This window comes from Armigeres subalbatus, chromosome 3, assembly GCF_024139115.2.
Source record: "Armigeres subalbatus isolate Guangzhou_Male chromosome 3, GZ_Asu_2, whole genome shotgun sequence".
Classification (NCBI taxonomy): domain Eukaryota; kingdom Metazoa; phylum Arthropoda; class Insecta; order Diptera; family Culicidae; genus Armigeres; species Armigeres subalbatus.
In genome coordinates this window covers 107,560,044-107,588,000 of record NC_085141.1, presented here as the reverse complement: position 1 = coordinate 107,588,000, position 27,957 = coordinate 107,560,044, and the positions used below count along the sequence as shown (strand labels likewise).

At 40.8% G+C, this 27,957-nt stretch overlaps 1 protein-coding gene across 1 annotated transcript in view; it reads left to right on the top strand.

Moving 5' to 3' along the window:
• Positions 1-27,957, top strand: part of LOC134226107 (uncharacterized) — a 206,215-nt gene that overhangs the window by 76,530 nt on the left and 101,728 nt on the right. The window contains exons 3-4 of the mRNA XM_062706661.1: positions 12,028-12,209; positions 26,759-26,823. Coding sequence (XP_062562645.1) covers positions 12,028-12,209; positions 26,759-26,823 — 247 coding nt within the window. The remainder of the gene's footprint in view (positions 1-12,027; positions 12,210-26,758; positions 26,824-27,957) is intronic.

Below are 27,957 nucleotides of genomic sequence, written 5' to 3'. Positions count from 1 at the left end.
TTCTTTTGCAAGCGAATCGCTTAAGGACATCCTCTCGGAGGCCAAATTTAAATCTACTCGCGACACACCATTCTATACGGGGGCGCGCACAGCTGTCATTTTCATTATTTCCGCTGAAAAGCCGACAACCTTCAACAGCACTTATGTGCTAGATGCCCCGGTTCCACTTCATCGAGCTATTTTTCAAATGGATAAGATGAAATAACCAAGACATGGAGGGTGCGGACCAGATCTAGCATTTAAGAAACGGTAGCTTTGATGATGCATTTTTATTTAAAAACCCAGATTAATCCACCTAGCGGTGACGATGCCTTTCTCTATTCAATCCCTTGGTTTTGCCTTAGTGTGATACACATCATAAATAATTGCCTACATTACGGCTCTTGCAAACGCTGTAAGGCAAATCAACCAACCAACCGTTGGCCAATGTTTTTCGGTTTTCGTGTGCACACACACATATACATAGTATTACACACGGACAGACCGACATTCGTTCAGCTCGACGAGCTGAGTCGATTGATATATAACATCATGGGTATCCGGGACTGTCTGTCTGTTCCCATATGTACCTTTTGTATACCTCACTTTTTTTGACGCAGGTTGTTCACTTCATCACCCATGCCTCAGCTTCAGATGAATAGATCGACTGCTGCACCGCAAATGACTCCCGAAAGTGTTGGTAGGATTCGACCGACAATATTCCTGCTTCTCAATCGAACCAGCCTTCATTAATCCGTGGAGCCTACAATTCAAAGTCCGTGGCATTTGCATTACACCGATCATAGCATCTTCTTGTAGTACTCCCATCTACTAGTGACTCGTTGAACCGTAAACTTATTGTCGCTACAGAAGTATTTTAAGCAGAACGACGGGGCACCAATTTGTAGTGGTTGAGCCATACACACGTTTCGTCCTACGGTGTGATTGTTTATATCCTGTAAAACTTTTATCGGGTTTGTCGCTTCAAATATATTACATTGGGGAATATCATCTTCGTCGAGTAGTCATATTCTAATTGTACATTAATTTTAGTAGCATCCTCACTCAAAATTATTTTCTCCGAAAGATGATTATGCTCCAAAAACTTCACGAGCTCTTCCATTCGCAAGCGGCCTTCTTTAATTCGTTGCACTTTGCCATTAGCTTTCTTTGTAGTGTTCTCTTGCTAGGACAAGTCGTGTTCTTGAGTTTCAACGTCGGTTTCAAACATTGCACTGCGAAATATGTCTTGTCGTCGTCATCGTTGGATGATTGATTATTCATGTTGGTACCATAATCCGGGGGAACATTGATCATTATTTTGATTGTTTTGTAAATATTTTCTTCGTAAGTGAAATCATGGATTTTTTCATATTTTTAAAAACGAGTAATAATTTTAAACTTGATTGAAAAATCTTTTTTGTCGAATTTTTTGATTTTCCAATTTGGGATAACTTTGATCATCAAACGTTTCATTCATTTATCTATAAAGCAAGCGTCTGTAAACGCCTTAAGGTAGGCAATGGAATCCCTTACGCTGAGCCGATGTGCATCGATTATTTCGAGAAAGGCATCATCACCGCTAGTTTTAATTATCGGAATTTTCATCAATAAACATGTAAATTTTGAAACAAAAAATATGGATCAACCAAGAAAAGAAGATTACATATTACACAATTATAGGTACGAGCTGAATTTTTTTTGTTATACTTGTTTTGAGTGCTTTTTTGGCAGCTTGTTGTGAGTTCAAAAATTAATGTTGATTTTATTTTTCAAATTTTGGCGAAAAATAAATACAAATTCATCCGAACGCTATATCATTCAGCTGCAAATTTAGTCAAGATAAGGATACCTAACTCACAATAAGTTGATTGTTAAACTGATGACACCCCGGCGATCAAAGTTCCCCCGGATTACGGTACCTTCGTTATCACTTGATGATTGGTTGTGGATTCAATGATTGATGATTGATGCTTGTATCATCCAAGGCTTCATATGTCGAATCTTCATAAAATACTCCAGAAGCAGACGTTCCGGCCCATGGCTGTATTACAATTGCAGTTTTCTAGCTTTCCGGTGCCGGTTCCAGGCATTTCTTTTAATGTGATTCAATATGTGCAACATAGTTGCAAATTTCCCAATTTCCGCTTCGCTTCGTATTACAGACGATCAGTCGCATAACGGGCACGTAATTGGTATTCACTCGGTTATTGCTAGGTTTAAAATTAACACGAATCCGTTGCAACTGGTGTTGGAGATTATTATGTTCTTCAATTCCGTCGTTTCTATTGAATTTTATAGAACTAAACTGCCCATTAGAATATCGTAATATAGTAGAGTTCCTATTTTTACGAGGATTTCTGTTCTAAAAGCATTTATAATTTATAAAAATAAATAAAATTGCACTTGCATAACTACTTTTGAAGTAGTCACTGATCCTGGTGATCAGGGGCTTCTTCGTCCGTCGCATCTCCTTGCTTTGCAGCTACCCGCTGAGACGCGCGCTGTGATTTGTTCCTTACGAAGAATGGCCAACCTTAGGCTTTTACGGCCCCCGCAATCTTCAACAGCAGCGCTCTCCTTCAGTTTATTAAGTCCTTTGACTTGACTACATACCTCCCAAGATACACAGTACACACTTAATTCCATCTGCCGGGATCGGTAAATGGATTACCGATTTCTCAACAGCTGAGCTCTCGGTAGTCTCATCGGTAATCGAATTCATTTACCGAGTTCTCGATTCAGCATTAATGATAGCGAACTGTCAAAAAATACCTAGCAGATTTACAATAGTTGGCACGGCAAATGCTGGGTAAAGCGTACCATTGGTACTTCGCGTACCTGAAGGAATAAAATAGACCTCATCTCGCGGTCCTTAGCCTCTTACCCAGCAACTTTTATCCCTACCTCCCCTTGGTGCTGGCCGGGATACGAGCAACCTAAGGGAAGATCGGGTAACCAACCCCGTCTTACTGAGCGTCTGTTCTCCATGTCAGGATCGCCTCACAACAGCGTCTGTTCTCCATATTGGGGCGGCTGATCATCGTCCGAGTGCAAGCGAGGTACTCTAAGTGAAACTGTGCACCATGGTCCACCGGGAATAAGGAGGAATGGTCCTCCTGAAGTTTAGGGGGATTGGTGTCAGGCCCTGCAAGCCAGGCTTTAAAAAAACATACGCAACGAACAATCAACAAGAGAGTACGGACCGGAACCATCGGCGAAGACCACAGCGACGAAAAGGGACTAGCGATTGGAAACTCGGTTCGTGGAACTGCAAATCTCTTGACTTCATCGGGAGCACACGCATACTCGCCGAAGTGCTCAAGGACCGTGGATTCGGCGAACGTTTGGAGGTAATCATACCATCTACCAGAGCTGCGGCAACACACACGAGCTGGGAACAGCTTTCATAGTGCTGGGCGATATGCAAAGGCGCGTGATCGGGTGGTGGCCGATCAATGAAAGAATGTGCAGGTTGAGGATCAAAGGCCGGTTCTTCAACTTCAGCATAATTAACGTCCATAGCCCACACTCCGGAAGCACTGATGATGATAAGGACGCATTCTACGCGCAGCTGGAACGTGAGTACGACAACTGCCCAAGCCACGACGTCAAAATCATCATAGGAGATTTGAAAGCTCAGGTTGGCCAAGAGGAGGAGTTTAGACCGAGTATTGGGATGCTCAGCGCTCACCGGCTGACGAACGAAAACGGCCTACGACTAATTTATTTCGCCGCCTCCAAGAATATGGCCATTCGCAGCACCTACTTCCAACACAGCCTCCCGTATCGGTACACCTGGAGATCACCACTGCAGACAGAATCACAAATCGACCACGTTCTGATTGATGGACGGCACTTCTCCGACATTATCGACGTCAGGACATATCGTGGCGCTAACATCGACTCTGACCACTATCTGGTGATGATGAAACTGCGCCCAAAACTATCCGTCATCAACAATGTTCGGTACCGACGACCGCCGCGGTACGACCTAGAGCGACTGAATCAACCTGATGTCGCCACTGCATACGCGCAGCATCTCAAGGCAGCGTTGCCGGAAGAGGGTGAGCTCGATGGGGCCCCTCTTGAGGACTGCTGTAATACAGTCAAAGCAGCCATTAACGACGCAGTGGAGAACAACGTCGGGTATATGGGACGAAGTCGAAGGAACGATTGGTTCGACGAAGAGTGCAGACACATTCTGGAGGAGAAGGAAGCAGCGCGGGTGGTCGCGCTGCAGCAAGGTACCCGGCAGAACGTGGAACGTTATAGACGGAAGCGGAGACAACAGACCCGCCTTTTTCAGGAGAAGAAACGCCGCCTGGAAGAAGCGGAGTGCGAGGAGATGGAACAGCTGTGCCGTTCTCAAGATACACGCAAGTTCTATCAGAAGCTCAACGCATCCCGCAAAGGCTTCGTGCCGCGAGCCGAAATGTGCCGGGATAAGGATGGGAGCATCTTGACGGACGAACGTGTGGTGATCGAAAGGTGGAAGCAGCACTACGAGGAACATCTGAATGGCGCTGAGAGTACAGGCAGTGAAAGTCAAGGCAGCGGAGGAGATGACTACGTCAGTTCAGCCGACGATGGAAGCCAAGCAGCCCCCACCTTGAGGAAAGTTAAGGATGCCATCCAACAGCTAAAGATCAATAAAGCAGCTGGAAAGGCGACAAGCTGGAGTGTGAGAACATTCGAGCGATCACCATCCTTAATCACCTGTCACCATTAGTAAATGAGCTCGTGGGAAGTTATCAAGCCGGCTTCGTTGACGGCCGCTCGACAACGTACCAGATCTTTACTGTACGGCAAATCCTTCAAAAATGCCGTGAATATCAGGTCCCAAAGCACCATCTGTTTGTTGATTTCAAGGCGGCATACATCAGTATAGAAAATTATGGACGAGAACAGCTTCCCTGGGAAGCTTACCAGACTGATCAAAGCAACGGTGGATGGTGTGCAAAACTGTGTGAAAGTTCGAATCGCTCCGGGGACTAAGACAAGGTGATGGACTTTCGTACCTGTTGTTCAACATTGCGCTAAAAGGTGTCATGCGGAGAGCCGGGTGTAACAGCCGGGGTACGATTTTCAACAGATCAAGTCAATTTATTTGTTTCGCGGATGACATGGACATTGTCGGCCGAACATTTACAAAGGTGGCAGAACTGTACACCCGCCTGAAACGTGAAGCAACAAAAGTTGGACTGGTGGTGAATGCGTCAAAGACAAAGTACATGCTTGTGGACGGAACCGAGCGCGACAGGGCCCGCCTGGGAAGCAGTGTTACGATAGACGGGGATACCTTCGAGGTGGTCGAGGATTTCGTCTACCTCGGATCCTGGCTAACGGCTGATGACAATGTTAGTCGTGAAATACGAAGGCCCATCATCTGTGGAAGTCGGGCCTACTACGGGCTCCAGAAGAAACTGCGGCCAAAAAAGATTCACATTCGCACCAAATGTGTCATGTACAAAACGTATATAAGACCGGTAGTCCTCTACGGACATGAAACATGGACAATGCTCGAGGAGGACTTGCAAGCACTCGGAGTATTCGAGAGACGGGTGCTTAGGACCATCTTTGGTGGTGTGCAAGAAGACGGTGTGTGGCGGCGAAGAATGAACCGTGAGCTCGCCCAACTCTACGGCAAACCCAGTATCCAGAAGGTAGCTAAAGCCGGAAGGGTACGATGGGCAGGACATGTTGCAAGAATGCCGGACAGCAACCCTGCAAAGATGCTGTTCGCTTCCGATCCGGCAGGTACGAGACGGCGTGGAGCGCAGCGGCCGAGATGGGCAGACCAGGTGCAAAACGACTTGGCGAGCGTGGGGCGTATCGGAGGATGGAGAGATGCGGCCTCGAACCGTGCATTGTGGCGTCAAATTGTTGATTCAGTTTTATCTGTTTAGATGATAACTAAATAAATGAAAAATGAAATGAAGTGGGAATTCGAATGGACCCTAAAATTAACAAATCTAGGAATCATTCAACTATTTTTATAATTATAGTAATTTTTATTATTTTTTAAGTTCGTTACTATTCATTCCACTAGTCTTTAAAAACAACTATTTTTCCTTATTCCGCAATTTTATATATGATGAGATTTACGTTCTGTATATCTCTACAGTAAGACTGGAAAAGGCATGTCTTTCAAGTTACAAGAGGTCGAGCTTTGTTGAGCAGTGGAATCTAAACATCTAGACTTGTAAGAACATTTTACTAAAAACCTTTAGAGTAGAGTGGGGCAAGAGTGCGCGTGGGGTAAGAGTACGTTTTCAATTTTTTTGAAGTTATCAAAAAGATAAAATGGCAGCACTGCATCAGTTTGATAGGTATTCTGACCAACTATTTTCATGTGTAATTGTAAATGATTTGAACAAGGGAGATATGAAGATAGTTAATTTTCTGGTCTTTTTGCTAAAAATAATTGTGTTTTCGTAACTAGTATTACAATACCATATATACGTTCAATCAGGTGAACATATATTATTTCGATAACCTATTGTATAGAGTACTTTATGGTGCAGAACATTTGGTTGGTTTTCCAAGAGGTCAAAACCATAAACTGAATACATTTTGGGGCTGTGGGGTAAAAGTACGCAGGAACGGGTGGGGCAAGAGTACGCATGTGGCCCTTTAAGTTCCGTTGACAAACCCGTAGCTCCGACGCGAAATAAGACTACTCCCAAAGCGTAAAGATCCACCACAAAGAAAAATAGGGACAGAAATTGAAAATTATCAGAAGTTCTCCTTGTGAAGATAAGTAATTTGGTGTTAGGAAGGACTTAGCGAACAAAGCACTGAAGCGGAATAATAAAATTGTATTTGGTATTGTTTTACACCTAAACAAAGTCCGAAAACACAATTTCATCTAAATGATAATCCTTTGATCAAAAGAAACATCCATAAATTACGCAATGCTGAGCTGGGTGGGGTTGCGAGATGTTTGACGATTCATAGAATTTTGAGAGGACTAATACAAAAAGTGTAAGTTTGAGGGGAGGGGTGATAAAATGTTCAAATTTTCCGTTGCGTAATTAGTGATCTTTCTTTAAAGAAAATTCCTTTGTTCAAGCCCCGCGAAACCTGGTATATTTTTACCTCTGTAGTTTTTTTGTATATAATAAAAAACAATGTTTTTTCGTGTGAAAGTTTATATTTCTAGGACCCCCTCCCCCTTTCAGAGTTACGTAATCTTCAAACATTCCATAATATACTTTCAATAAACATCAATTAAATGTTATTTACTCTTATTTTTGTTAATATATACTTGTAAAACATGATTGGAAAATTGCGTACTCTTACCCCACCCAATGCGCACTCTTACCCCACCGGTGGGGTAAGAGAGCGTTTTTCACATGTCTTGCAATAAGAGGTTCTACTACAACGAATTACAATAATTTCATTTTTTTCCATTGGGTAACATAAAGGAAACATCGTTGACATTGATATGATTTGCAGAAGTTTGCTTCATGAGGGCTATGATCGATTGAAAACTAAGTGCGTACTCTTGCCCCACTCTACTCTATAAGAATTTGATCAACTGTTTTGCGGCATACTTGAATATCACCCAATTGACTCTAATCTCTAATTTCTATTTTGGAAAAAAAAAATTACAAAATAATTATCGTTTGACCTATCTTTTGCTGGATTTAGCAGCATACAAATATGGGGGCCAATAATATGTGTAAACAGTCACTATAATTCTTTAAATTGTGCTTAGCTTAGCTTAGCTTAGACTGACTGTACATATCAATGGTTGCTACTCCGTGATTGATCAGAGCTGGTGCGAATTGCACTTCGTCACTATAATTCTTTAAATTGTGGTCGAGAAAATTCCAGCTTCGTTTAAAACTAAGATGTCAGAACAGGAATGTATATTTTTTTCTAACAAACTTGTTTTTCAGCTTCGCTCCACGAGAGCAGGTGTTATGATTTTCTGCTTTCGTTTGCATTCTGCCTTTGTTCAACGTAAGTAAAACTGCAACCAATCAAACAGCAACCCATCTTTATCTTTCGTATATTTGAAATCAACAGCAACTTGTCCCAAGTGGGCTGAAAACTGCATCCACCTATAGGGCTTATATTGGGTAATTAATTTAAATTACCCAAAATTGTATCCATTTCGTTCGACACTTTTGGTGGCTTAAATAAGAAATGGGCAATTATCGATGTTTTCAACTACTTGACGCAATAACCAAAAGCAGTCAAGTCGCCTGATGGCATAATATTGGTTAGTGCTCCAATATATGTATGCTGATGTACAACAATAAATATCAGACCGCAGCATAACAGGCTAGCCATATACCCTAGTAAAAAACAGTTTTCAATTATAAAAAGCTTGTAACGAGTTGGTATTTTTCCAGGTTAAGGTACACCGGGGCAAGTTGAAACGGTTTTTTCAAAGTTGAACTTTGAAGTGCTGTAAAAAAATCACCCTTTGATAAATTTTCAATCCGTTTGCGGTGTTTGCTTGTTCGGCCCAAACATTATACATAAAAAATAAGCAACCTTACCAAACTTTTTTATAAATATTTTGCATACTAAAATTATTTTTTTATATGCTCCGTTTCAACTTGCCCCGCATATCGGGGTAAGTTGAAACACTGCGCTGTATACAGACTTAAGCAAACTGTACCGTATCAAAAACAAAATATATGTACTCAGTGTAACTCAAGATTCACGAGGTTCTAAAGGTGACTATACTGCCAAGATTTGCATAAGAGTCCCATGTATATTTTTGACGATTTTGATTATCTTTCAGAAATTAGCCTGAAGTTGTCTCCTAAAACCCTGATAAAATAGTAAGCTTTGTTCTAGAACTTTGAAAATCAAATCCCACTTGATGATGAGACCATCTTGATATTTACTCGCATAAAAGTCACATTCCAAATTTTGATACTCTATACTCTTTTCTTTGAATTATACGCCTGATTAATTCGGCTGTGGCTTCTTCATAAATTCACATTAATTAACCAGCGTATCTCTCATAGACCCTCTATTGGAGCAAGGAGGGCTGGGGAAGTGAAAGGTGGAATTAACGAAATGTTTACAAGCTCTATGATTTTTATTTTTTATTTCACAGCGAGGCAAAGTATATTAAGAATCTCAAAACTAGACCGTGCAGCTTAAACATGGCCCATTTTTATTCTATTCTTCAGTGGTGATTGTAGGAGGGATGCATTCACGATAGGGAAGAAATTTATTAAATTAATTTTCAGAGTTTTGGACCTTTCTATTAATTTTTGTTTTCCGAATGTACTTACGGATCATATTGAATTCTGGAAACTTTAATTGCGAGGGTGACGTTTTGAATCGTTGTTTCAACTTGCCCCGCACCACGCATTTCTATTTGCCCCGATGGGTTGAAAATGCGGAGCAATATCAAACTACCAAAATACAAAAATTAAAACGTATCTTTCATCGGTTTTTCATAATCATTATGTTTATTCAACATTGAATGATTACCTACTGTGAAAATTTTATGAAAAAACACTTCCAAACATCATTTTGGGACCTGTTTCATTGGCACGTCAAAAAGTTGGTTGGAATTTTGCAAAGGGTGAAAAATAAACAATGGCAGGGATTGCTTTTAGTAGCTGCAATCTTCCGGGAATGGCAGTCAGAAGGTGCGTTTAGGGGAGTTATTTGTTGAAAAAAATAATCAGGGCATTCGGTCATTGCTGATCTAAATTACAGCTTCCGTTTCAACTTACCTCGCATTTCAACTTGCCCCGGTGTACCTTATAACGTTTTGCGACACTTCTAGAAATAACAAATAAATAACGTGAAAATGGGGCATTGAAAATAGTGCAGGATTTTGATAAGTTACAAACTATAAGCAGGAAAACGATTCTCAGTTTAGTAAAAATTATCCAATTTAGTGCCGATTTAGAAATGTTTTGAACGCTGGCATATCGGTTAAGTATTAATACAAACCGGATACAACAATAGTATTACATATAGTAGGACATATATTTTACCACATTGTTTTAGTGTTGATTGAATCCTATTCAAAGTTGCTCTGAATAGTAATTTCTAAGCTCAGCACTCAGGTAAAATATCCATCGTTTATTGACTTTTGAAGACTGATGAAGCCACAATTTAAATAGTTAAGTGTCTCCTTACAGTTTATTGCATGTTATAGCTAATTGAGTTGGTTTTCCGATAATCTTATAATAACCAACACCTCTCTCGATAATATTTGAGAACCTCCATCCAGCCGTCATAGAGATCGAGGATCGTCTCCCAGCCGTCCTCCTAAATCAAAGCGCGCATTTCAACGTCGCGTCGAGGTGAGGTCCGAAAATGAAATATTAACAAAACAGAAATTATGACAATAACAAATAACTGTTGGCCAATCAGATTGACAGTCGGGTGATTTCTAGACTACGATAAGAGGAACCGGGCGGACAAAACCTATTGAAATGTTTATATTGCACGCGCCGCGCAACCACCACCAAGGGCGGGCACGCGGTGGAGGAGCAAGCAAGGAACCAAACCATTGGGAATCGCCAAACGATACCGAGCAGAATAGTGAGGAGATGATCTTTCGGTTCGTTTTCCCATAAGCTCACCACCGCGCGGCGACCTGCGCGCACGGGTAGATTATTTTCGGCGGTTTCTCCTTGACCGATTAATCGGCCCGGCGCGGCGAGCGCGGCTGAGACGGGACCGGCCGGGCGGACCGGAGGACTCTTGTCCGAGCGATAAGCGTGTAATAACAACAATAACAACACAACTCGACATGACGAAAAACATTTCGGTACATATCTCGATGAGTGATGATAGGGCCTTTGAGAGTGACCATCGAAAACAGATGTTCTGCTACGATCGTACAAGATGGGGTTAAAATGTCTAATACTGGGAGGTTCGACAGAGTCATCGTACCTACATGTCTGCCAAGTTGTTGCTCGGGAGGTTGAGGTTATAGAGATTTTGTTCGGTTCAGTTGATGAATCTGGAGCAGATAATTGAGAAACGGGTTTGCTGCGAAAGGTGATAAGTGTACGGTCAAACAACGCAACGTTTGTCTTGTAATGGTACACGATGTGAAGATGTTAGGGTAGGTGTTTTAACAGTGGAGAAATATGCATTTTTTGTTGAAGATCGTTCAACATTTACAGTTCGATATGCTACAAAGCAAGACCTGCTGAGGGTGGATGGGTTCGATTCCCGGTGCCGGCTCGGATTGTAAATTGTCTCGACTTTCCTGGGCATAAAAGTATTCTTACGAAAATTCCTCCACGACATTCAAGAAATTATTCGGGAGACCATAAAGTGAGTTGTCTTACATATTTTATACACAAATTTAACAGTTTTGCATATGCGCAGTTTTGGATTCAGATTCTGATAGATTCTTATATAAAATTGTAAGAAAATCTAACATCCGCTGGTTGGGTTTAAACTTTAGCTCCAAGATTGAACTATACAGGTCACAGATGAAACTATTTCGTTATTTTAATTAATTTGTATGCACATATTTGGAACATGCAAGAATGTGCAACTTTCAATCAAAATGGCTGCTATTTAAATCGAAACGAATTCAAACTCATTCGATTCATTGGTATGCTCCAGCTTGATTTATATGATCAATAAAGCAGACACGTAAAAATTAACAGCATAAAGTCGGCGTGGCGCTGAACGGATAACGATCATAAATTAGCAATTAATGGCTTCGACTGTTCTATTCAGCACGTGTAGAGTTATCGCTTATGATGGGTTAAACGTCGACGAAGAACAATTGAACGACCGCCCAGAAGTTTTGGACTCACAAAAAGAATGCCTCCACATGTTGTCTATGCTTTATGCTTCCATGAATTTATGGATCCGCATATGTACGTGACATTTGTCCACTGCTCAATTGAAATTCACATCAAATTCTATTCATTGCTTTTATTAGACATGTATTTATGGTTATGGGAGGTAACCTTATGGTACCGCTATTTGTGTACGTGGCACGAGCTTTCAATGACTCCAATGAAACACATATCAGATTTTTCAAAAATTAGTGTACATTATCAGAATTTCCTTTTTCCCTTCTTCCAGATTCGACGCCAACAAATCAACCAAAGGAGCCTCCAAGCTGCGGCGCGATCTGATCAACTCGGAGATCGCCAACCTGCGGGATCTGTTGCCGCTGCCGCAGTCCACCCGGCAGCGACTATCGCAACTGCAGCTGATGGCACTGGTCTGTGTCTACGTGCGGAAGGCTAATTACTTTCAGCAAGGTAAGACTACGACGACGAGGAATAAGAAGACGAACAACTTAGCAACAAATAGGTGGCAAAGTGGTTGGTGGTAGTGTTGTTGTTGTTGTTAAGCTGTTTAGTTTATCGATATCAGTTTATTAGATCGATTCGTGACAAGACAGGGAAGGCCCTGCTGGAATCTGCTGGTAGCTTGTTTGCCTGTTGGTTATCTTCCAGTAGAGCAGTAGATTCGGAAGGGAAGTGTTAAGCCTCTATAGCTGCCTGTTTTTGTCGGTGTAAAATCAATTGCCCGAGAGCACGGAATGATAATGAATGTCTTATTTGTTTGGGCTTATGCTTGGTAATTTGTCTTCGAAGAGAGTTTCATCCCGGATAGCAGTGTTTTTGTTTTATCAGAATTGTTTTTTGCATTCTGCATTTAAAAGCAATTAATCTCTTAGCGAGTTGAAACATGACTAGCAAAATCTGGAATTTTGAGATTTTCACTTATCGAAATTACCAATGCCAATGAGGCACAACCAGCTCTTCACTCTCTCCCACTAAAAATATGTGACAGGGGGAGGCGGTAAAATCAGCCTCCCTCAGGTCCGAACATAGAACCTTTCACTGGCGAAATTTAACTTTCATTGGATCTTAATACTAACTTCGATGAAATTTGACCTTGATGTAGGATCTGATGATGTGGAGTGCGCTGCTCTCCGGAGATTTTTTAGGTTGGCTTGAGGCAAGAACCTCATCCCAAGAGTCGCAAACTAACATAAAATTCAGAACTGAAATGCTTCCGAAGTTGTACAAATTATTTCAACAGTAGACTAAATAATAGATGGCCTGATGAACAACAAGAACAAATTGAGAACGCTGAGTTTCAGTTTGCGAACATCCTTGAAATATCGGATAGGAGCATTTTTACTACCGCGTTGCTGCAAAAAAGGATAAGGAAATATTAAGGTGTGAGTCACCCCTAGGTTACCTTGTTGGAATCCGTGATTAATGTTGAAAGAGACTTTGTTTCTGGGTTGAGGTTCCTGGACTGCTCACAGAAATAAAGATTTAGAAAAAGAGTTTTCGCAGATAGACAAATAATTTTAGCTGGCACTGTACTCTGTAGACCTTTTTATTGCTAATTTAGCAACCGAAGGAATAACTGTTTCAAAGTTACAAACATAAAAATTGACGATAAGGTACCATCCACAAATTTTGCATGCAAGAGATGGCGTTGATTGTGAAATTGCATCATAATCTTATACCTTACGGATACCCTAACCTTTAATGGAGGTAGCACCAATAGGGGAAGTAATTGGGTTTTATTGATATTTTCCATAATTATTACATTACACTTTACGATGTTTTTAGTTTATGCGTCGTGCTTTAACTATCCTGTTTAATGCAACTTTTCCCTCAAATTTCGCTTAAAAAACTATTGAATACAATAAATTTTGTTAATAAAATTGACTCCCTTGTACCTATAGAGGAGTGACTGTACCAATAGTGGCGAGTCTCATAAGAAGTCAATGGATAGCACCTTTACCAACCACAATTAATTTTTACCACACCAAAGGAACGTACCCATTAGTGGTGCAAGCAATTTTTGGTAGTTTTTGATGTTAAATAACACATATCTCATTTTTATTAGCAAATTTATTAGTTTATGTATTTGCTGAGATATTAAAGTTGTAAATTTCGCATAATTATGGATTTCTAAAACATATTTTCTTTTGTGGATCCACTAACACCTCCTTCACCCTACTTCATTTATGATCACTATTTCCCTTTAAAACACCCACATCTGTTATACATTTGCGTAACTACTGATTTTTTTCAACTACAAATCCTCCATGAGCTCGTGGTGAAAATGTTAAACCAAAGAGTAGCAGGTTAGCAGGTATAGAAATGCCGGTAACGCCGCCCAGTGATCAGCACCATGAACTTTTCGCTGATGCTGTCAGTTGGAAGTGAACTTCATCGGAGTACCTCATAAGCAGGACTAGAACATTGACATTTAAGTGCGCTCAAGGTGTGGCAGAGAAAATTGACCTTAACCTAGCGGGACGCGCACTGTTGTAAAAAGTACAACACATTGAATAACAGTGAGGCTGGAAATGTTACACTGCGCCACACCACCCTGCAGCCAATTTTCTTTAGCACAATATTTTTAGTACAGCTTGTTACCCAATACCACACCACCCTGCAAGAAATTACAATAAGATTAAACTAAGTTTCTTGGTATCATGGAAACGGGATACGTTACTAATAAAACTAGGACCAGAAAACGCTTGCAGGATGGTCATACCACACCACCCTGCAGCACATAAATTATTTTCAAAAATATTTAAAAATATTCTAATGCAGCAGGGACAACAATAAGCTTGCAGGATGGTTAGACCACATCACCCTGCAGCACCAAAATTGTTCTAAAAAAAAATATAAAAATAATTATAATGCAGCCGGGACTTTGGGGGACCAGAATAAGCTTGCAGGTTGGTCATACCATACCACCCTACAGCACTGAAATCTCCCCATGGAGTGTCATTCGCCGTCAGGCACAGCTATTCGAAGCAGGATTTCTTACTACATTTCTCGCGTGATTTTTGAAAACGTCGTAAGTCCAAAAGAGAGGCTAGAGACTTTAGCAAGCTGGAAGCTTATTCTGGTCCTTGCTGCATTTGAATGTTTTTAAATAGGTATGTTTGAAAACAATTTCTGTGCTGCATGGTGTTGTGGTATGACCATCCTGCAAGCTTATTCTGGCACCCCAAGCTCCCTGCTGCATTAGAATATTTTTAAATATTTTCTTAAACAATTTCTGTACTGGAAATGTTAAATTAGCCCTAGAGTAGCGTATTTTTTATTGGAGTTAATAGTTAATACACAGTTCCACAAGACGGCCTATTGAAACGGGCTTGGTAGTCATATGGCTACTGCTTCTGCCTCATACGCAGGAGGTCGTGGGTTCAATCCCAGGTCCGTTCTATTCTCCTACTTTGTATCTTTCTCTTTATTTCTCATGTTCTAGCAATGGACTTCCATACCGTTTCCATTACTATTCCTATATCTTCAACTTGAGTATTCTATCAGTAATCTGCTAGAATTGGAAATGAACTATAGAGCTCGTTTCCTACATCCAATTAGAAATTCCATCAAGTTACCTTCTCCCATCTATCACATTGGCAGCTCGTTAACCAAGACGGACCTCTGCCTCTCCAACCTAACACAGAAATTCCAACAAATTCCGCATGAACTCGTGGAAAGTGCAGAGGTATATTCGGCTTGCAGTGGGCGAGTGATTGCATCATCATTTCCTCCCCCTTCCCTACATTGACTTGCATTCTGACGTGGCAGGCGCCAGTATGACCTAACAAATGAGATCACCAGTACTTTGTACATTGAAGATGTGTGCTAGTCCCAAGCAAACATCTGTTGGTTCCCTGTGCAAGAACAGCTGATCTGGTCATAATGGAGTAGCAACTACGAGCAGTCAATCAAGCTCAAGCTCAAGTTCCACAAGACGGCCTATTGTCGTTTTGTACAGCTCGTCATAGACTAGCATTTTTTTTTTCTAAACCTGAAATGTATAGAGTTATAGTTATAGTTAGTCAATGTATAGAGTATAGGTATTAAATAACCTAAGAATATGTATTTGTAAAGGCCACTTAAATTCCTGAAATACCTATATGAAGTACCATACCCAGTATTGCAATTTCTCATTTTCAATGAGAGATGTCACGCGATGTTTACATATCTCCCCCTTTCAATATCTATTGAAACGCGAAGGATGAAAGGCATGCTACAAAATCTCGAAAAATATTTGTTTCGTGATAGGGCATGGGCAGTGTGCAATATCTGCTTTATTTTTGTATTGATTACCACTTTCAACTTTGCATATATGTATTAAAATAATTCGGAAATTGGAATTTCAAAATAAAGCACAACACCCTTTCATGACTGCCTTCCATGCGAAATTGTTCAAAGACCCCACGAGTTTTTCATTTGGTAGCCTGAGATAGAAAAGAAAGCTTTGCTCTCTGCCTTATGACGATCATGCCTTTTACAGTACTGACCATTAGACTGGCCCAGGAAACAAAAAGTTGTATAATTCCACGGGGCACCCCCCAGGATTGTGTCTTTGGGTGAGAAAATCAATCTCTGAAAATTTCAGCTCAATCGCTTGTTGCATAAGCTGGCGCATTTGATTTCAAGTTTGTATGGTGATTTCAGCCAAAATGTATAGGAAAATGCACCTCCGTCACTCATTCGATCTGGAAATTGGTTCTGATTGCTCGATTGACCTCAGAATTGCAAAAACGGCAGTTGGTATGCTACAGAACAATTTCACAGAACATTGTATGATGATTAAGTGCCCCGTGGAATTCGACAACATTTTTTTCTCCCCATAGTAATCTGGGCCAGTCTACTGACCATACCTACTTGAGTTACATACAGTGAACATTGCCTTACTCGATGTACAGTAACTCGATGTGAATCCTGGCTACTATGACCAGTTTCTTGATGCTAATTTCGATACAAATAACAAATGGCCAATGTGATCGGAGAGCAAAAGACGGAATTCTTATTGGATGTAGAAAACGAGTTTTTCCTGCATTTATATTTTTAACAGTTACTGCTAGAATAGTTGAAGGTGAATGATAGAACAAGATGAATACATCACTAGGTGTTCCAATCTGCCAGATTCACCATTCCACTATCTTGGATTTTAGTATGGGAATTACGGAATTTTCACCCCCGCCTTCTTCTCTCCCATAAATTTGGCAAATTGGAACACCTACACCAAAAAACAAATCTGACAATTCTTGTATAAAATATGGGCATATACATTTCTGTAAGCTTTCTGTACAGATATTGTATTTAAATAATACAAATCTGTAAGATTTCAATACAACTATGTAAAAAAATCTTCGGAAGTTGTATATGCCCAATTATTATACAATTTCTGTAAGGTTCTTATGCAGAACTGTATTAAAATCTGCCATCCGTTGGTTGGGTGTAGTAGTGTATTCATCTTGGGATAGAAATGAAAACGATACGGAAGTCCATTTCCTGATCTAGTGGTTGCGAGAGCATGAGAAATATAGAAAAGAAATACAAAGTAGGAGAATGAACAGGCCTGAAATTGATCTCGCGGCATGCTACGTATGGGGCAGAAACGGTAACCATAAGACTAGCAAGCCCCCTTTTCCCAACAAATTGGTTTTCAATACCCAAAAAACTGCAAATGACAGCAACTTTCAAAATACCACAGATCCTGAGATGCCGAGTCAAACTGATCTCTCATGTACAGTAGCACCGCCTTGCGGTTGATTATTTATTTTATTACCAGACTAAGGCCGGAGTGGCTTGTGCAATACATAAAAGTCTTCTCCATTCAGCTCGGTCCATGGCTGCACTTCGCCAACCACGCAGTCTGCGGAGGGTCCGCAAATCGTCCTCCACCTGATCGATCCACCTTGCCCGCTGTGCCTTCGCCTTCTTGTTCCCGTCGGATCGTTGTCGACAACCATTTCCACCAGATTACTGTCCGACATTCTGGCTACGTGCCCGGCCCACCGCAGTCTTCCGACTTTCACGGTGTGAACGATGGATGGTTGCAACAGCTGATGCAACTCGTTGTTCATTCGCCTCCTCCACGTACCATCCGCCATCTGCACCCCACCATAGATGGTACGCAGTACTTTCCTCTCGAAAACTCCCAGTGCGCGTTGATTCTCCACGAGCATCGTCCAGGTCTCGTGTCCGTAGAGAACTACCGGTCCAATGAGCGTTTTGTAGATAGTCAGATTGGTACGGCGGGGAACTCCATTCGATCGGAACGTTTTGCGGATTCCAAAGTACGTACGGTTTCCTGCCACTATGCGTCTCCGAATTTCTCTGCTGGTATCGTTATCGGCGGTCACCAGTGAGCCCAAGTACACGAATTCTTCAACCACCTTTATTTCGTCATTACCGATAGAAACTCGTGGTGGGTGACTTACATTGACCTCGCTTGAGCCTCTTCCTATCATGTACTTCGTCTTCGACGTGTTGATAATGCAGATGAACTGTAAGCTAAACAGTTCCACAACATATTGGTTACTGTAGTAGATATAATTGAAGATTTAATGAATAACAAAAAATGGCAAACAAATTTAGCAGTGCGTCATCATTAATTATCAGTCATCAACCAACGCGGCTAATAATAGGGGAAGGTGGAGAGACTTGATCCCCGGGGAGACTTGATCACCCCCTGTTTTATCGAGAACTAAAGTAGTTTTGTTATAGCGTATTTTTAAGTATTGATCCTCTAGACAAATGATCGTTATGTGGTGAGTTATTTTTTCGATTGACAACTTTATTTATTCTGCTGGGCGGTTTGTATGTTTTGACCTTCCTAAAGATTTTTTCAGTGGCCACATAAAATTTGAACAACTTTTTATAACAATGACCAAATGCTTTCGTTTTTTCACAGCACAAAGCCATAAATATGCTTAATGATCTGTACTGATGAAAATGTCAACATTCCATCAAAATTTTAGGATAATTGGATTTAAAGTTGTTGCCTCAATATGGGGACACTTGATCCCTCATCAAAAATTTTGTTGTAAAAAAAAAATCAGTTCTCAGGCTTCTATTTTATTGTAGACTTGACGGATTTGATGAAGAGTTGGCCGGAATAATTATTTATTGCGTAGTTATCATAGAAAGGGGATAAAATCTCCCCAAATTCTGAAATTGCATACGCTGTCGAATTCAATAACAAAAACATTCATGTATTTTTTTCGGAAATTCTTCGTATTTTAAAGGAGAAATATTTAAATACAGTCGCCTCTCCACAATATTGAAGGGACCATCGAGATAGATAGGATAGATAGGAATGGAAGTAAAATTGAAATGGGTACTAGATCCAAAAAAGCTTGTTGCTATGAAAAACGACAACAAAACAAATGTCATTCCTTGTTGTTGGTATGTTTGTTATTGTCCACAGATGGTCTAGTAGCCTAGAAATTTGAACATATATACATAAGGAGAGTGAATCCAGAACAAAACATGATCAGAACACATCGAGATAGAGAGATATCGAGATAGGGTAGAATGTCCAAATGAATGTAGATTGAAGGGACCTAGGAAACCATCGAGATAGGGAGAGATATCGAGGTACAGAACATCGAGATGTGGAAAGTCGACTGTATTATCAATTTCCCCCGAATATTTTAAAAGTCGTTTTTTGACAGCACTCCAAAAAATGTGTATCAATAACATTGTGTATCAATAACAATAATAATTTAAAGACTGTCATACATCAGTAAAGTTAAATACTATATTTTTTAGAGAGTCTCTGTGAAAATCGCGTATGTTTATTCATTTTTGGCCGTGATACATCGGAAATCAGAAAAGGAGATCAAGTCTCCCCAGTCTCCCCTACTGTGTGATCAGTTTCTTAGAAGCGAACGTAGGAGAAGTTTGGCTTGATTCGGAAAAAAAGATCAACACATCAGTCGAGCGGTGACAGACCTACAGACCTACCGATGTGAATCTTTATGTGTGGCACACATAAGTTTTGACTAAAGTATTTTCCACATAACGGCTATGTAAATTCGCATAGCATGTATGTGGAAACACACATAACCCTTATTAACTAACAATCGTTATGTAGATTCTCATATCCAGAATTTCGCGCGCGGCAATGATGCCTTTTTTTGACACTTTTCTTGGCAGCCAAGTGTCAAAAAACGGCAGCCATTACCATGCGCGAAATGCTAGATAGTGAGTGGTTATTAACGCACACATAAAATTTATTTTTGTAAATTTCTTTAGATTTTTGCCAATAAAAATGTGTGGATTTTTATAAGTGTACTTTTGTACTCTAACATGTGGCGTTAAAATATGCGTCACCATTGAAGTGTAAGTTTTTTACAAGCTTACCTTGTCTTCTGAAAAACTGTAAATGAATCATTTCATATGTTTTTCTTTCACTTTGGAGTTTGGGAGATCTTATATCATTTTGAAGCATATTGAATTATTTGAAACACTTGATCGTGTGCTAGTATTATTAAATGGGGTAGTACTAACTCTTCTTATGACAAGAATTTAAGTTGCCGTGAGTGAATTGGCCAAACAAAATGTTTTATCAGAAAAAGAGGGTATATACTACCTGTGTACGATAGCATTAAATTTTTCGAGTACCTAGCCAAATTTGTTGAGCAACTTATTTTTAAACATGTAGTTATATTTGTGACCTTGAAGAATGTGATTAATGTTCGATTTTACGGAAGAAATACTCGGTGGGAAACGGATGGATCCCGAAATTGGACTAAGATTCCTGTTCGAGTTGCAATTGGAATAATTGGATTGAACCGTAGCGACCTAGCTCAGGGTTACACCTATCGTTGGAGAAGCAACCTATTTTTTCCTTGAGCAAGGATAAACGGGAATCTGCATCCAGACACCTGAGGAGGTTAACTCAGGTAGTGAAGGGATAGGTATGTCACGTAACTCTTACCCGACCCTCTGAAACCAGAACCCTTTCGCCAGTCCGTACCCCCGGCCCGCAATTAAGCAATACATCAGGGAGGGACTATTGAGAACGCTTACGCCTATACTAACGCACTTGACGTTAATACACACAACATCGAATTCAAGGGTGGTAACCTCAACCACCACTCGTCGCTTTGCATCCCGACAACAACCACCGCACATGAACCGCAATGACCTCTATATCTACATACGGAGGTCTCCGCAGCCCGCAGAGTATGTCTGTCGGCATCATCCCAGCTATAACGCATACCGCCTCATATGATATGGTGCGATATGCGCTCGCGACGCGTAGGCACATCAACCGGTGCACTCTGATCAGTTTCTTTACATTGTACCCGGCCTTTACTGCTACGGCCCATGCCGGTACGCCATAGCGGATGATAGACAATGCTACACCCGCTATCAACCTACGCACTTGACTATGCACCGCCGATCTGTTGGACATCATTCGTGATAAAAATTTTATCGCCAATGAAGCCCGCTGACATGCATAATCGACGTGGCTCGTGAAATTGAGCTTATCGTGGATCATCACGCCAGATGCTTAAGAGACCTCACGGAGTTAACTGTACAGGTCCCTACTCTTATCCTCGCTCGCTGCAACCCATGGCGGTTATGCACCACCACGACTCCCGTCTTGTGATGTACAAGGGACAACCGCCTCGAGTTGAGCCATTCCTCCACTCTGCCAATCGTGTATAAAGCCTTCAGTTCGACTTCGCCGAGAGTGTCTCCTGTTACCTCTAGCATTACGTCATCCGCGGAGTCTTCTATTTTCACACCGGCCGGGAGACTTAAGCGTAATACTCCGTCGTACATAATATTCCACAGAACCGGTCCGAGGATCGATCCCTGTGGAACACCCGCAGACACTTCGATCGACTTTTGACCAGCATCCGTGTCGTATGTCCGCATCCTACTTTGAAAATAACTTTTCAGTATCCTGCACAGGTAATCCGGAACTCTCAATCGGTGCAAGGAGTCAGTAATAGCTGCCCAGCTAGCATTGTTAAACGCATTTTTTTAATCAAGTGTAATCAATGCGCAGTAGAACGGTGGTAGAACGGCCCTTACGGAAACCATACTGGTTGCTGGATAGGCCACAATTCATTTATTTTCATTTATTTAGTTTACATCTAAACAGATAACACTGAATCAACAATTTGACGCCACAATACACGGTTCGAGATCGCATCTCTCCATCCTCGGATACGCCCCACGCTCGCCAAGTCCTTTTGCACCTGGTCTGTCTATCTTGCTCGCTGCGCTCCACGCCGTCTCGTACCTGCCGGATCGGAAGCGAACACCATTTTTGCAGGGTTGTTGTCCGGCATTCTTGCAACATGTCCTTCCCATCGTCTCCTTCCGGCTTTAGCTACCTTCTGGATACTGGGTTCGCCGTAGAGTTGGGCGAGCTCATGGTTCATCCTTCGCCGTCACACACCGCAAAAGATGTTCCTAAGCACGCGTCTCTTGAATACTCCGAGAGCATAGTCGAAGGGCTGTTTCCGAGGCATGAATCATCGAACTGGCCCGCTACCCCGTACGAGTCAGTCGACTTGATACCGGTAGTGACTAACGAAGAGCTTATCATAGCTGCAAGGAAACTTAAACTCAATAAGGCACCAGGCCCCGATAATATTCCGAACCTGGTGCTAAGACACGATATTCTTGTCATAAGACGAGTTTGTAAAATCCCATTGAATTCCACCACTAAATTGTATCTTGACAGATACGTATTTTGACCTCAACAGTAAGGCCGTCTTCGGTGTCTCGTACTTGACTCGACTTACGAGACACTGAAGACGGCCTTACTGTTGAGGTCGAAATACGTATCTGTCAAGATACAATTAAGTGGTGGAATTCAATGGGATTGTACAAACTCGTCTTATGACAAGTAAAGACATTCCACTAAAAAGCTCAAAATAATTTTCTTAAGAAAAATTACATCGGTAGCAGAATCACATGATCTCCGATTCTGCTAATCCAAACCTGAACCTATGGAAATTCATCCCATTTTATGCATTAAATAGTGCGTAGCGGATCTGATGATGATAGCGGATCTCATTACTACACCGTATCCAACGAACATTGTACGACCGAATAATCGAGGGTAAACTGTAATAAATAGGTTCATAGATTTGAATATTGTTCCATTTACAATGTTCTGTAAACTCATACGTGAATATGTACATTATGTGGAAGATATTGATTTGAAAAATGTTTTGGAGGTAACCACTTTCCCTTCGATAAGACTTGAATAGACAATTCACTTTGATTGAACTATTGTTTCGTGTTCTTTTTACGAGCAAAGTATTCCAAGACAGTCAAAAAGCCTATTTATGCTTTGCTGACTGGGCTGCCCCTTTGACTTTTTGTCATGCGTTTTTCAGCTGATAAGTCATTCTGTCATTCTGAGAATGGATATTGTATGTAGTTGCACTAGTTAAAGTACAAAAATAAAACCAAACCTGAACTATAATTTAAAATTATCTCAGTCATCATATTATGATTCGCCCACATAGAGGACACCTGTCTTGGAACAAAATTCATTCTTCGAGTAAAAGATATAATTTTTCAAATCTTTCCACTTCAAACCGATTACTGCTGCTGTACGCCACCAGAACAACGTAGTCAATCGTCGTGAGTCTCGTGATTTCACGCCCACCAAACTAATCGAGTTTGTGGCGGTTTTGGCTCTGACGTCCACCCCTTCCCCCTGGCGAAAGACCGTAGTTTCAGCACCAGTTTGTGCACTCCCTCGTTGTTGCGACTGCGATGGTGTTTAATACTTTGCAGCATGGCTTTCGATTCAAGTACGTACACACATGCTGAAGTGACGGGGTGGAACGGCAGCAGCAGCAGCAACAGGTAATTGTTGCCTGTCAAGACCATTTAGCGCGAAAAATTGATGGCATACACATGCTGGTTGGGTGGCTCTGGGCTGCCACCTATCACTTCGATGCCTCCTGGATGCACGTGTGGCACAACAGCCCCAAAGACACACGATTAGATAGGAGGTTCGCTCGTAAAAATGGCAACTTTCACAGATCGATCGATCGACCGCCCGCAAAGCTCCGTAATATTCAATCGACGAACGATGAAGGGCCCATCAACGATGGGCAGGGACAACAGCATCAATGGGCACTAGCGTGGGAGATCGAGGTGTGGCGAGCAATGATGGTACCAGGTAGAGACTACAGAATTGGAACATCGATTGTGCGGTTCATTGAGAGGGTATTTACTGTCATGTTTCGATACTTGAAATCATACTTTTGACAGCCCGGCCGTGATTTATGGGGCTTGTTGGAGTGGTAGCTTTAGTTGGGTGTAGATGCTATGGCTTGTCGAGTATGAAAGCATTCAATTAATTGTGAAATTTTTGGTTACACCTAATCAATTGTATCAGTTTTGCTGAGAATAATCAACCGAATCCCATAACTGTACCATGTAAATAGAAATTCCACTAAAATTGGGACAAATGTACATATAATGATAGTGCAGCGGATACCGAAAATCCTGGAATCTTCACTAGTCACTTAAAATAGTATTCTTTTTCCAACAATTTTTCAAACATTGAAAGTTGCTTTAATTTCGAATAAATTTAAATAAAATTTATTTCCTTCCACATTAAATATTCAAATTACAAAAAAGTGAGTCTATTATATTAGTTTAGAAACATCCTGCTAAGCAAATCATACAAACTGCGTCTCAAATGAATACGTCTAAGACTGGCACCGCACGATTGTTGTGTCAGTCACATGTCTTGGCGGAAAATTGGCGACTGACACAGGATGACGTCCTAAGCAAGTGAACATACCTTTGATCACAAACACAAGTAGATGCGCGACACGGCCGATAACTTTCTGATTTGATGGTAAAATGAACCGTCAATTAATTATGTAAACTTGAACGTCCGACATGGACGGCGGGAATAATCGGTACCGTGGGAAGGCACGTGCAGCCGGATAAATTTGCTGCAATCGCGCAATACTGCCGACACCGAGAGGTGCTAAAATGCCAATAATAATAATCGCCAATAGTTGCAATGCACAAATAGCGCAGCAAGTTACTGAATGTTGACATCAGTCACTATCTACTCCGACACACTACAGACCGAAGCAGGCAGTGTGTGAAAAGCTTAGGAAACCGGCGGCATTTTGTAATTCGAATTATCTACGGATTGGACCATCAGAGTCAGCGGTTAATAGCTACAGATGTAAATAGAGAATAAATTCAATTGACAATTTATTCCAATGCGCATTATAGTGGCAGGGAATGACACTAAGCGGTGGCGTGGTAATTATTTCTCATGTTTAGCTTTATGACTTCGTTCACCATGAGCAATATTGGTGGCGGGGGTTTAGTATTTACTACTTCAACAAATTTATTAGAATTCCATTTTGCAACTGATCATCGCACCAATATGTCGTACAGACTTGACATGGATGCAGCAGTAGACGAACACTGTCTGGAATAGTGAATTATGTTGACGAACTACTAAAAAAGTTCGATCAGGTGTTCGATTGCAAACACCTACTAAGTCGATGAAAGAGTGGGGATCTTCTGGGGGACATCAAATCAAAGTGAGATCCGTTGTATCCGACTTTATACCCTTCCTTAGTATTGAAATGTTGTGTGCGTTAAATTGCAATTGGACGCTCGATCGTCATATCACAACATAGCTTGGATTAAAGAGTTGTAGCGCACAGTGCACTATGCAGTGGTTATACTACGTGGGCACGCCATTCATTAGCCCATTTGTTGTAGATTATCACTGCACTAGCGTGAACCGTACTAACACGCCACCGTTAGGTGCTTATTTGTAAAAGTCATCTACTGGTATGTATCAAAGCATTGAGTTCGAGTGTTTCCACATATCTAACGAGCGGTGGCCGCTCCTAGTCCTTAGGGCTGCAGAAGGTTACCCGTAATTGGCAATGAATGCCTGTTTACACGAGTTGTTGATGGGATTAGCTGAGGTTTTCAACGCCCTCGGAACGATTGTTATTATGATTATTCAAGTTGGTACATATGTAATTGATTATTGATTGCGACTTATAAGAGTTGCAACATAATGTGTGTTTTTTGTTTGTTTTTGAAACAAAGTTCCTTATGTCGTATCCGTGAATAGAATATTCGAGGATATCATACTTTATAAGATTTTATAATTCCTAGGGCTGCAAGTCTCTCTTATTTGAAACAACAGATACCTACGTATTTCGTTTCTTACTTTAAAACTTCTTCGGTGTTTTGTTATCGACGAGAATGTCATGCTGTGCACGAGTCTGCTACTGAAAATGAGAATATAAAACTAAACCATTTGTGCTTCAACAACGCCTATTTCGAAGTGAGTTATGGAAATGATTGCATTACCTTCAAAGCAGTAATAGAAGCCTTATAACTTATTATTTGAAATTTTTTGACATTCAGTTAGTCTAAAGCTACATCATAATCTACCAATGATAGTCCTTACCCCTCACAAACCGCGAGGATCGCTAACCTTGCTAATGTGAGTTAATTTGTAAGCCTATCTTTGGCACGAGAGCGCTAATTAACTCCTTGTCCAACCATCTTCATTTATCAAGCCGAGCACATTTCATCCTAACTGAACTCATTGGTCTTCCCTTAGCCACTCCACTTCGTTTAGGAATATTCAACATCAGTCACATCACCGTCTCTTCTGCCACCAACGAGTTAGTCGGAAGATCGCGCTCAGACGAGGTCAACAATGTCATTTTTCTTTTGCATTGCTGCGAATTGTATACCTTAGGTTGCTCTCCATACAGACGGATCTGCTCATCTATTTACTGAACCACTCATGCGTTTAATTAGACCAGTCGGTTAATGCAATTTTGCTGCAAATGGCTCCAATTATTGTCAGATCCACTTATTCACACTGTTGTTGGTTACAATGTAACATTTTCTTCGTTGCGAAACTTGGGAAAGCAGAAACTGAACCTGAAGAATTTATTTTCTTCTTTTCAAGAATTTCATTTCCTCTCAAAACCTGACCGATTTCATTTTCTCTTTCCTTACAGCTTTAAAACGCAGTATTGACATTGGACTGCATACAGCTCCCACGCCAAATATAGGATTTTCTAAGGTAGGTGATGAATTCATTTGTTGTATTAGCATTAGGCTAGGGTTAGTATTTGAAAAGCCATCGTCGTCAAAATCGATGTGTTTCAAAACTTTTACTACACTTTTTGACATTTGTTTTCCAATACGCACTAAATTAAGGGAATATCATTTGATAAACTGTAAAATTACTCGAAAACAAACTCCTGAAAGGCGATAAAATAGACTTATTTCGCAACCTTATAGATTTTAATTTATTTTTCTTCGTCGCCTTGTTTACAGTCTAAAATAATCGTATGTTACACATCTGATAATACATCATACAGTCAATAAAATTCCAAACTCGTCACGCATACCAAAATGTCCTACTACTACTTTAGATCGTTGATTACGCGTGAAGATCTTGAGTCCTCGACTTCTGGAATTTCTTGGATAACATAAAAATATCTATCGTACACTGATTCTATTCATCTTTCCACAAAGGGCACATAACATATTCGAAACGGGCCTATAGATCGTTGGTGACGAGTGTAGTTCTGTATGCTCGAGGAGGTACAAGAATAACGAGATGTTTTGGCATTATGGAAACTCGATAGCACATTGGAAAACGAAACAAGTTGAATGAAAAACACTCGTCACCTTTATGGCTATCGAATGTTGTTCGAGAGTCATGTCTTGCTGAAAGTTTTTAATAATAGGCTCGGTGTACCGGTAATAGTGGTATTAGGGACTGGTCCAAATTGTTTAATTCATAACTATTGATAGGAATATATTTCCTGTAAGGTAAATATATTGACAGAAAGCTGTTCTTCTCTACTTTTCAGGAAAAATATTGTTGATACTTCAAAATATTATTTTCTTTTGAAAATCGCTTCCTCCATTAACTGGTACATGGACAAGTAATAGTGGTAATAGCTAACTTTTGCTCCTATAATAGTGAATCCCATTGGTTTCTTATAAGATTCACTATTATAGGAACGCCTCACTATTATTGGTGCAAGGGAGCCAAAAAGTTAAGGAAAAATGATATTTTTCGATGTTTTCCTGGAAAACTTGTAAACTTTTTCTCAAACATTTACTTTTTTTTAAGCAAGCGCTATGCTATGAAGGAATTAGTAAAAATCAAAATGCACTACATCTAGTGAAAATCGAGTTTTCA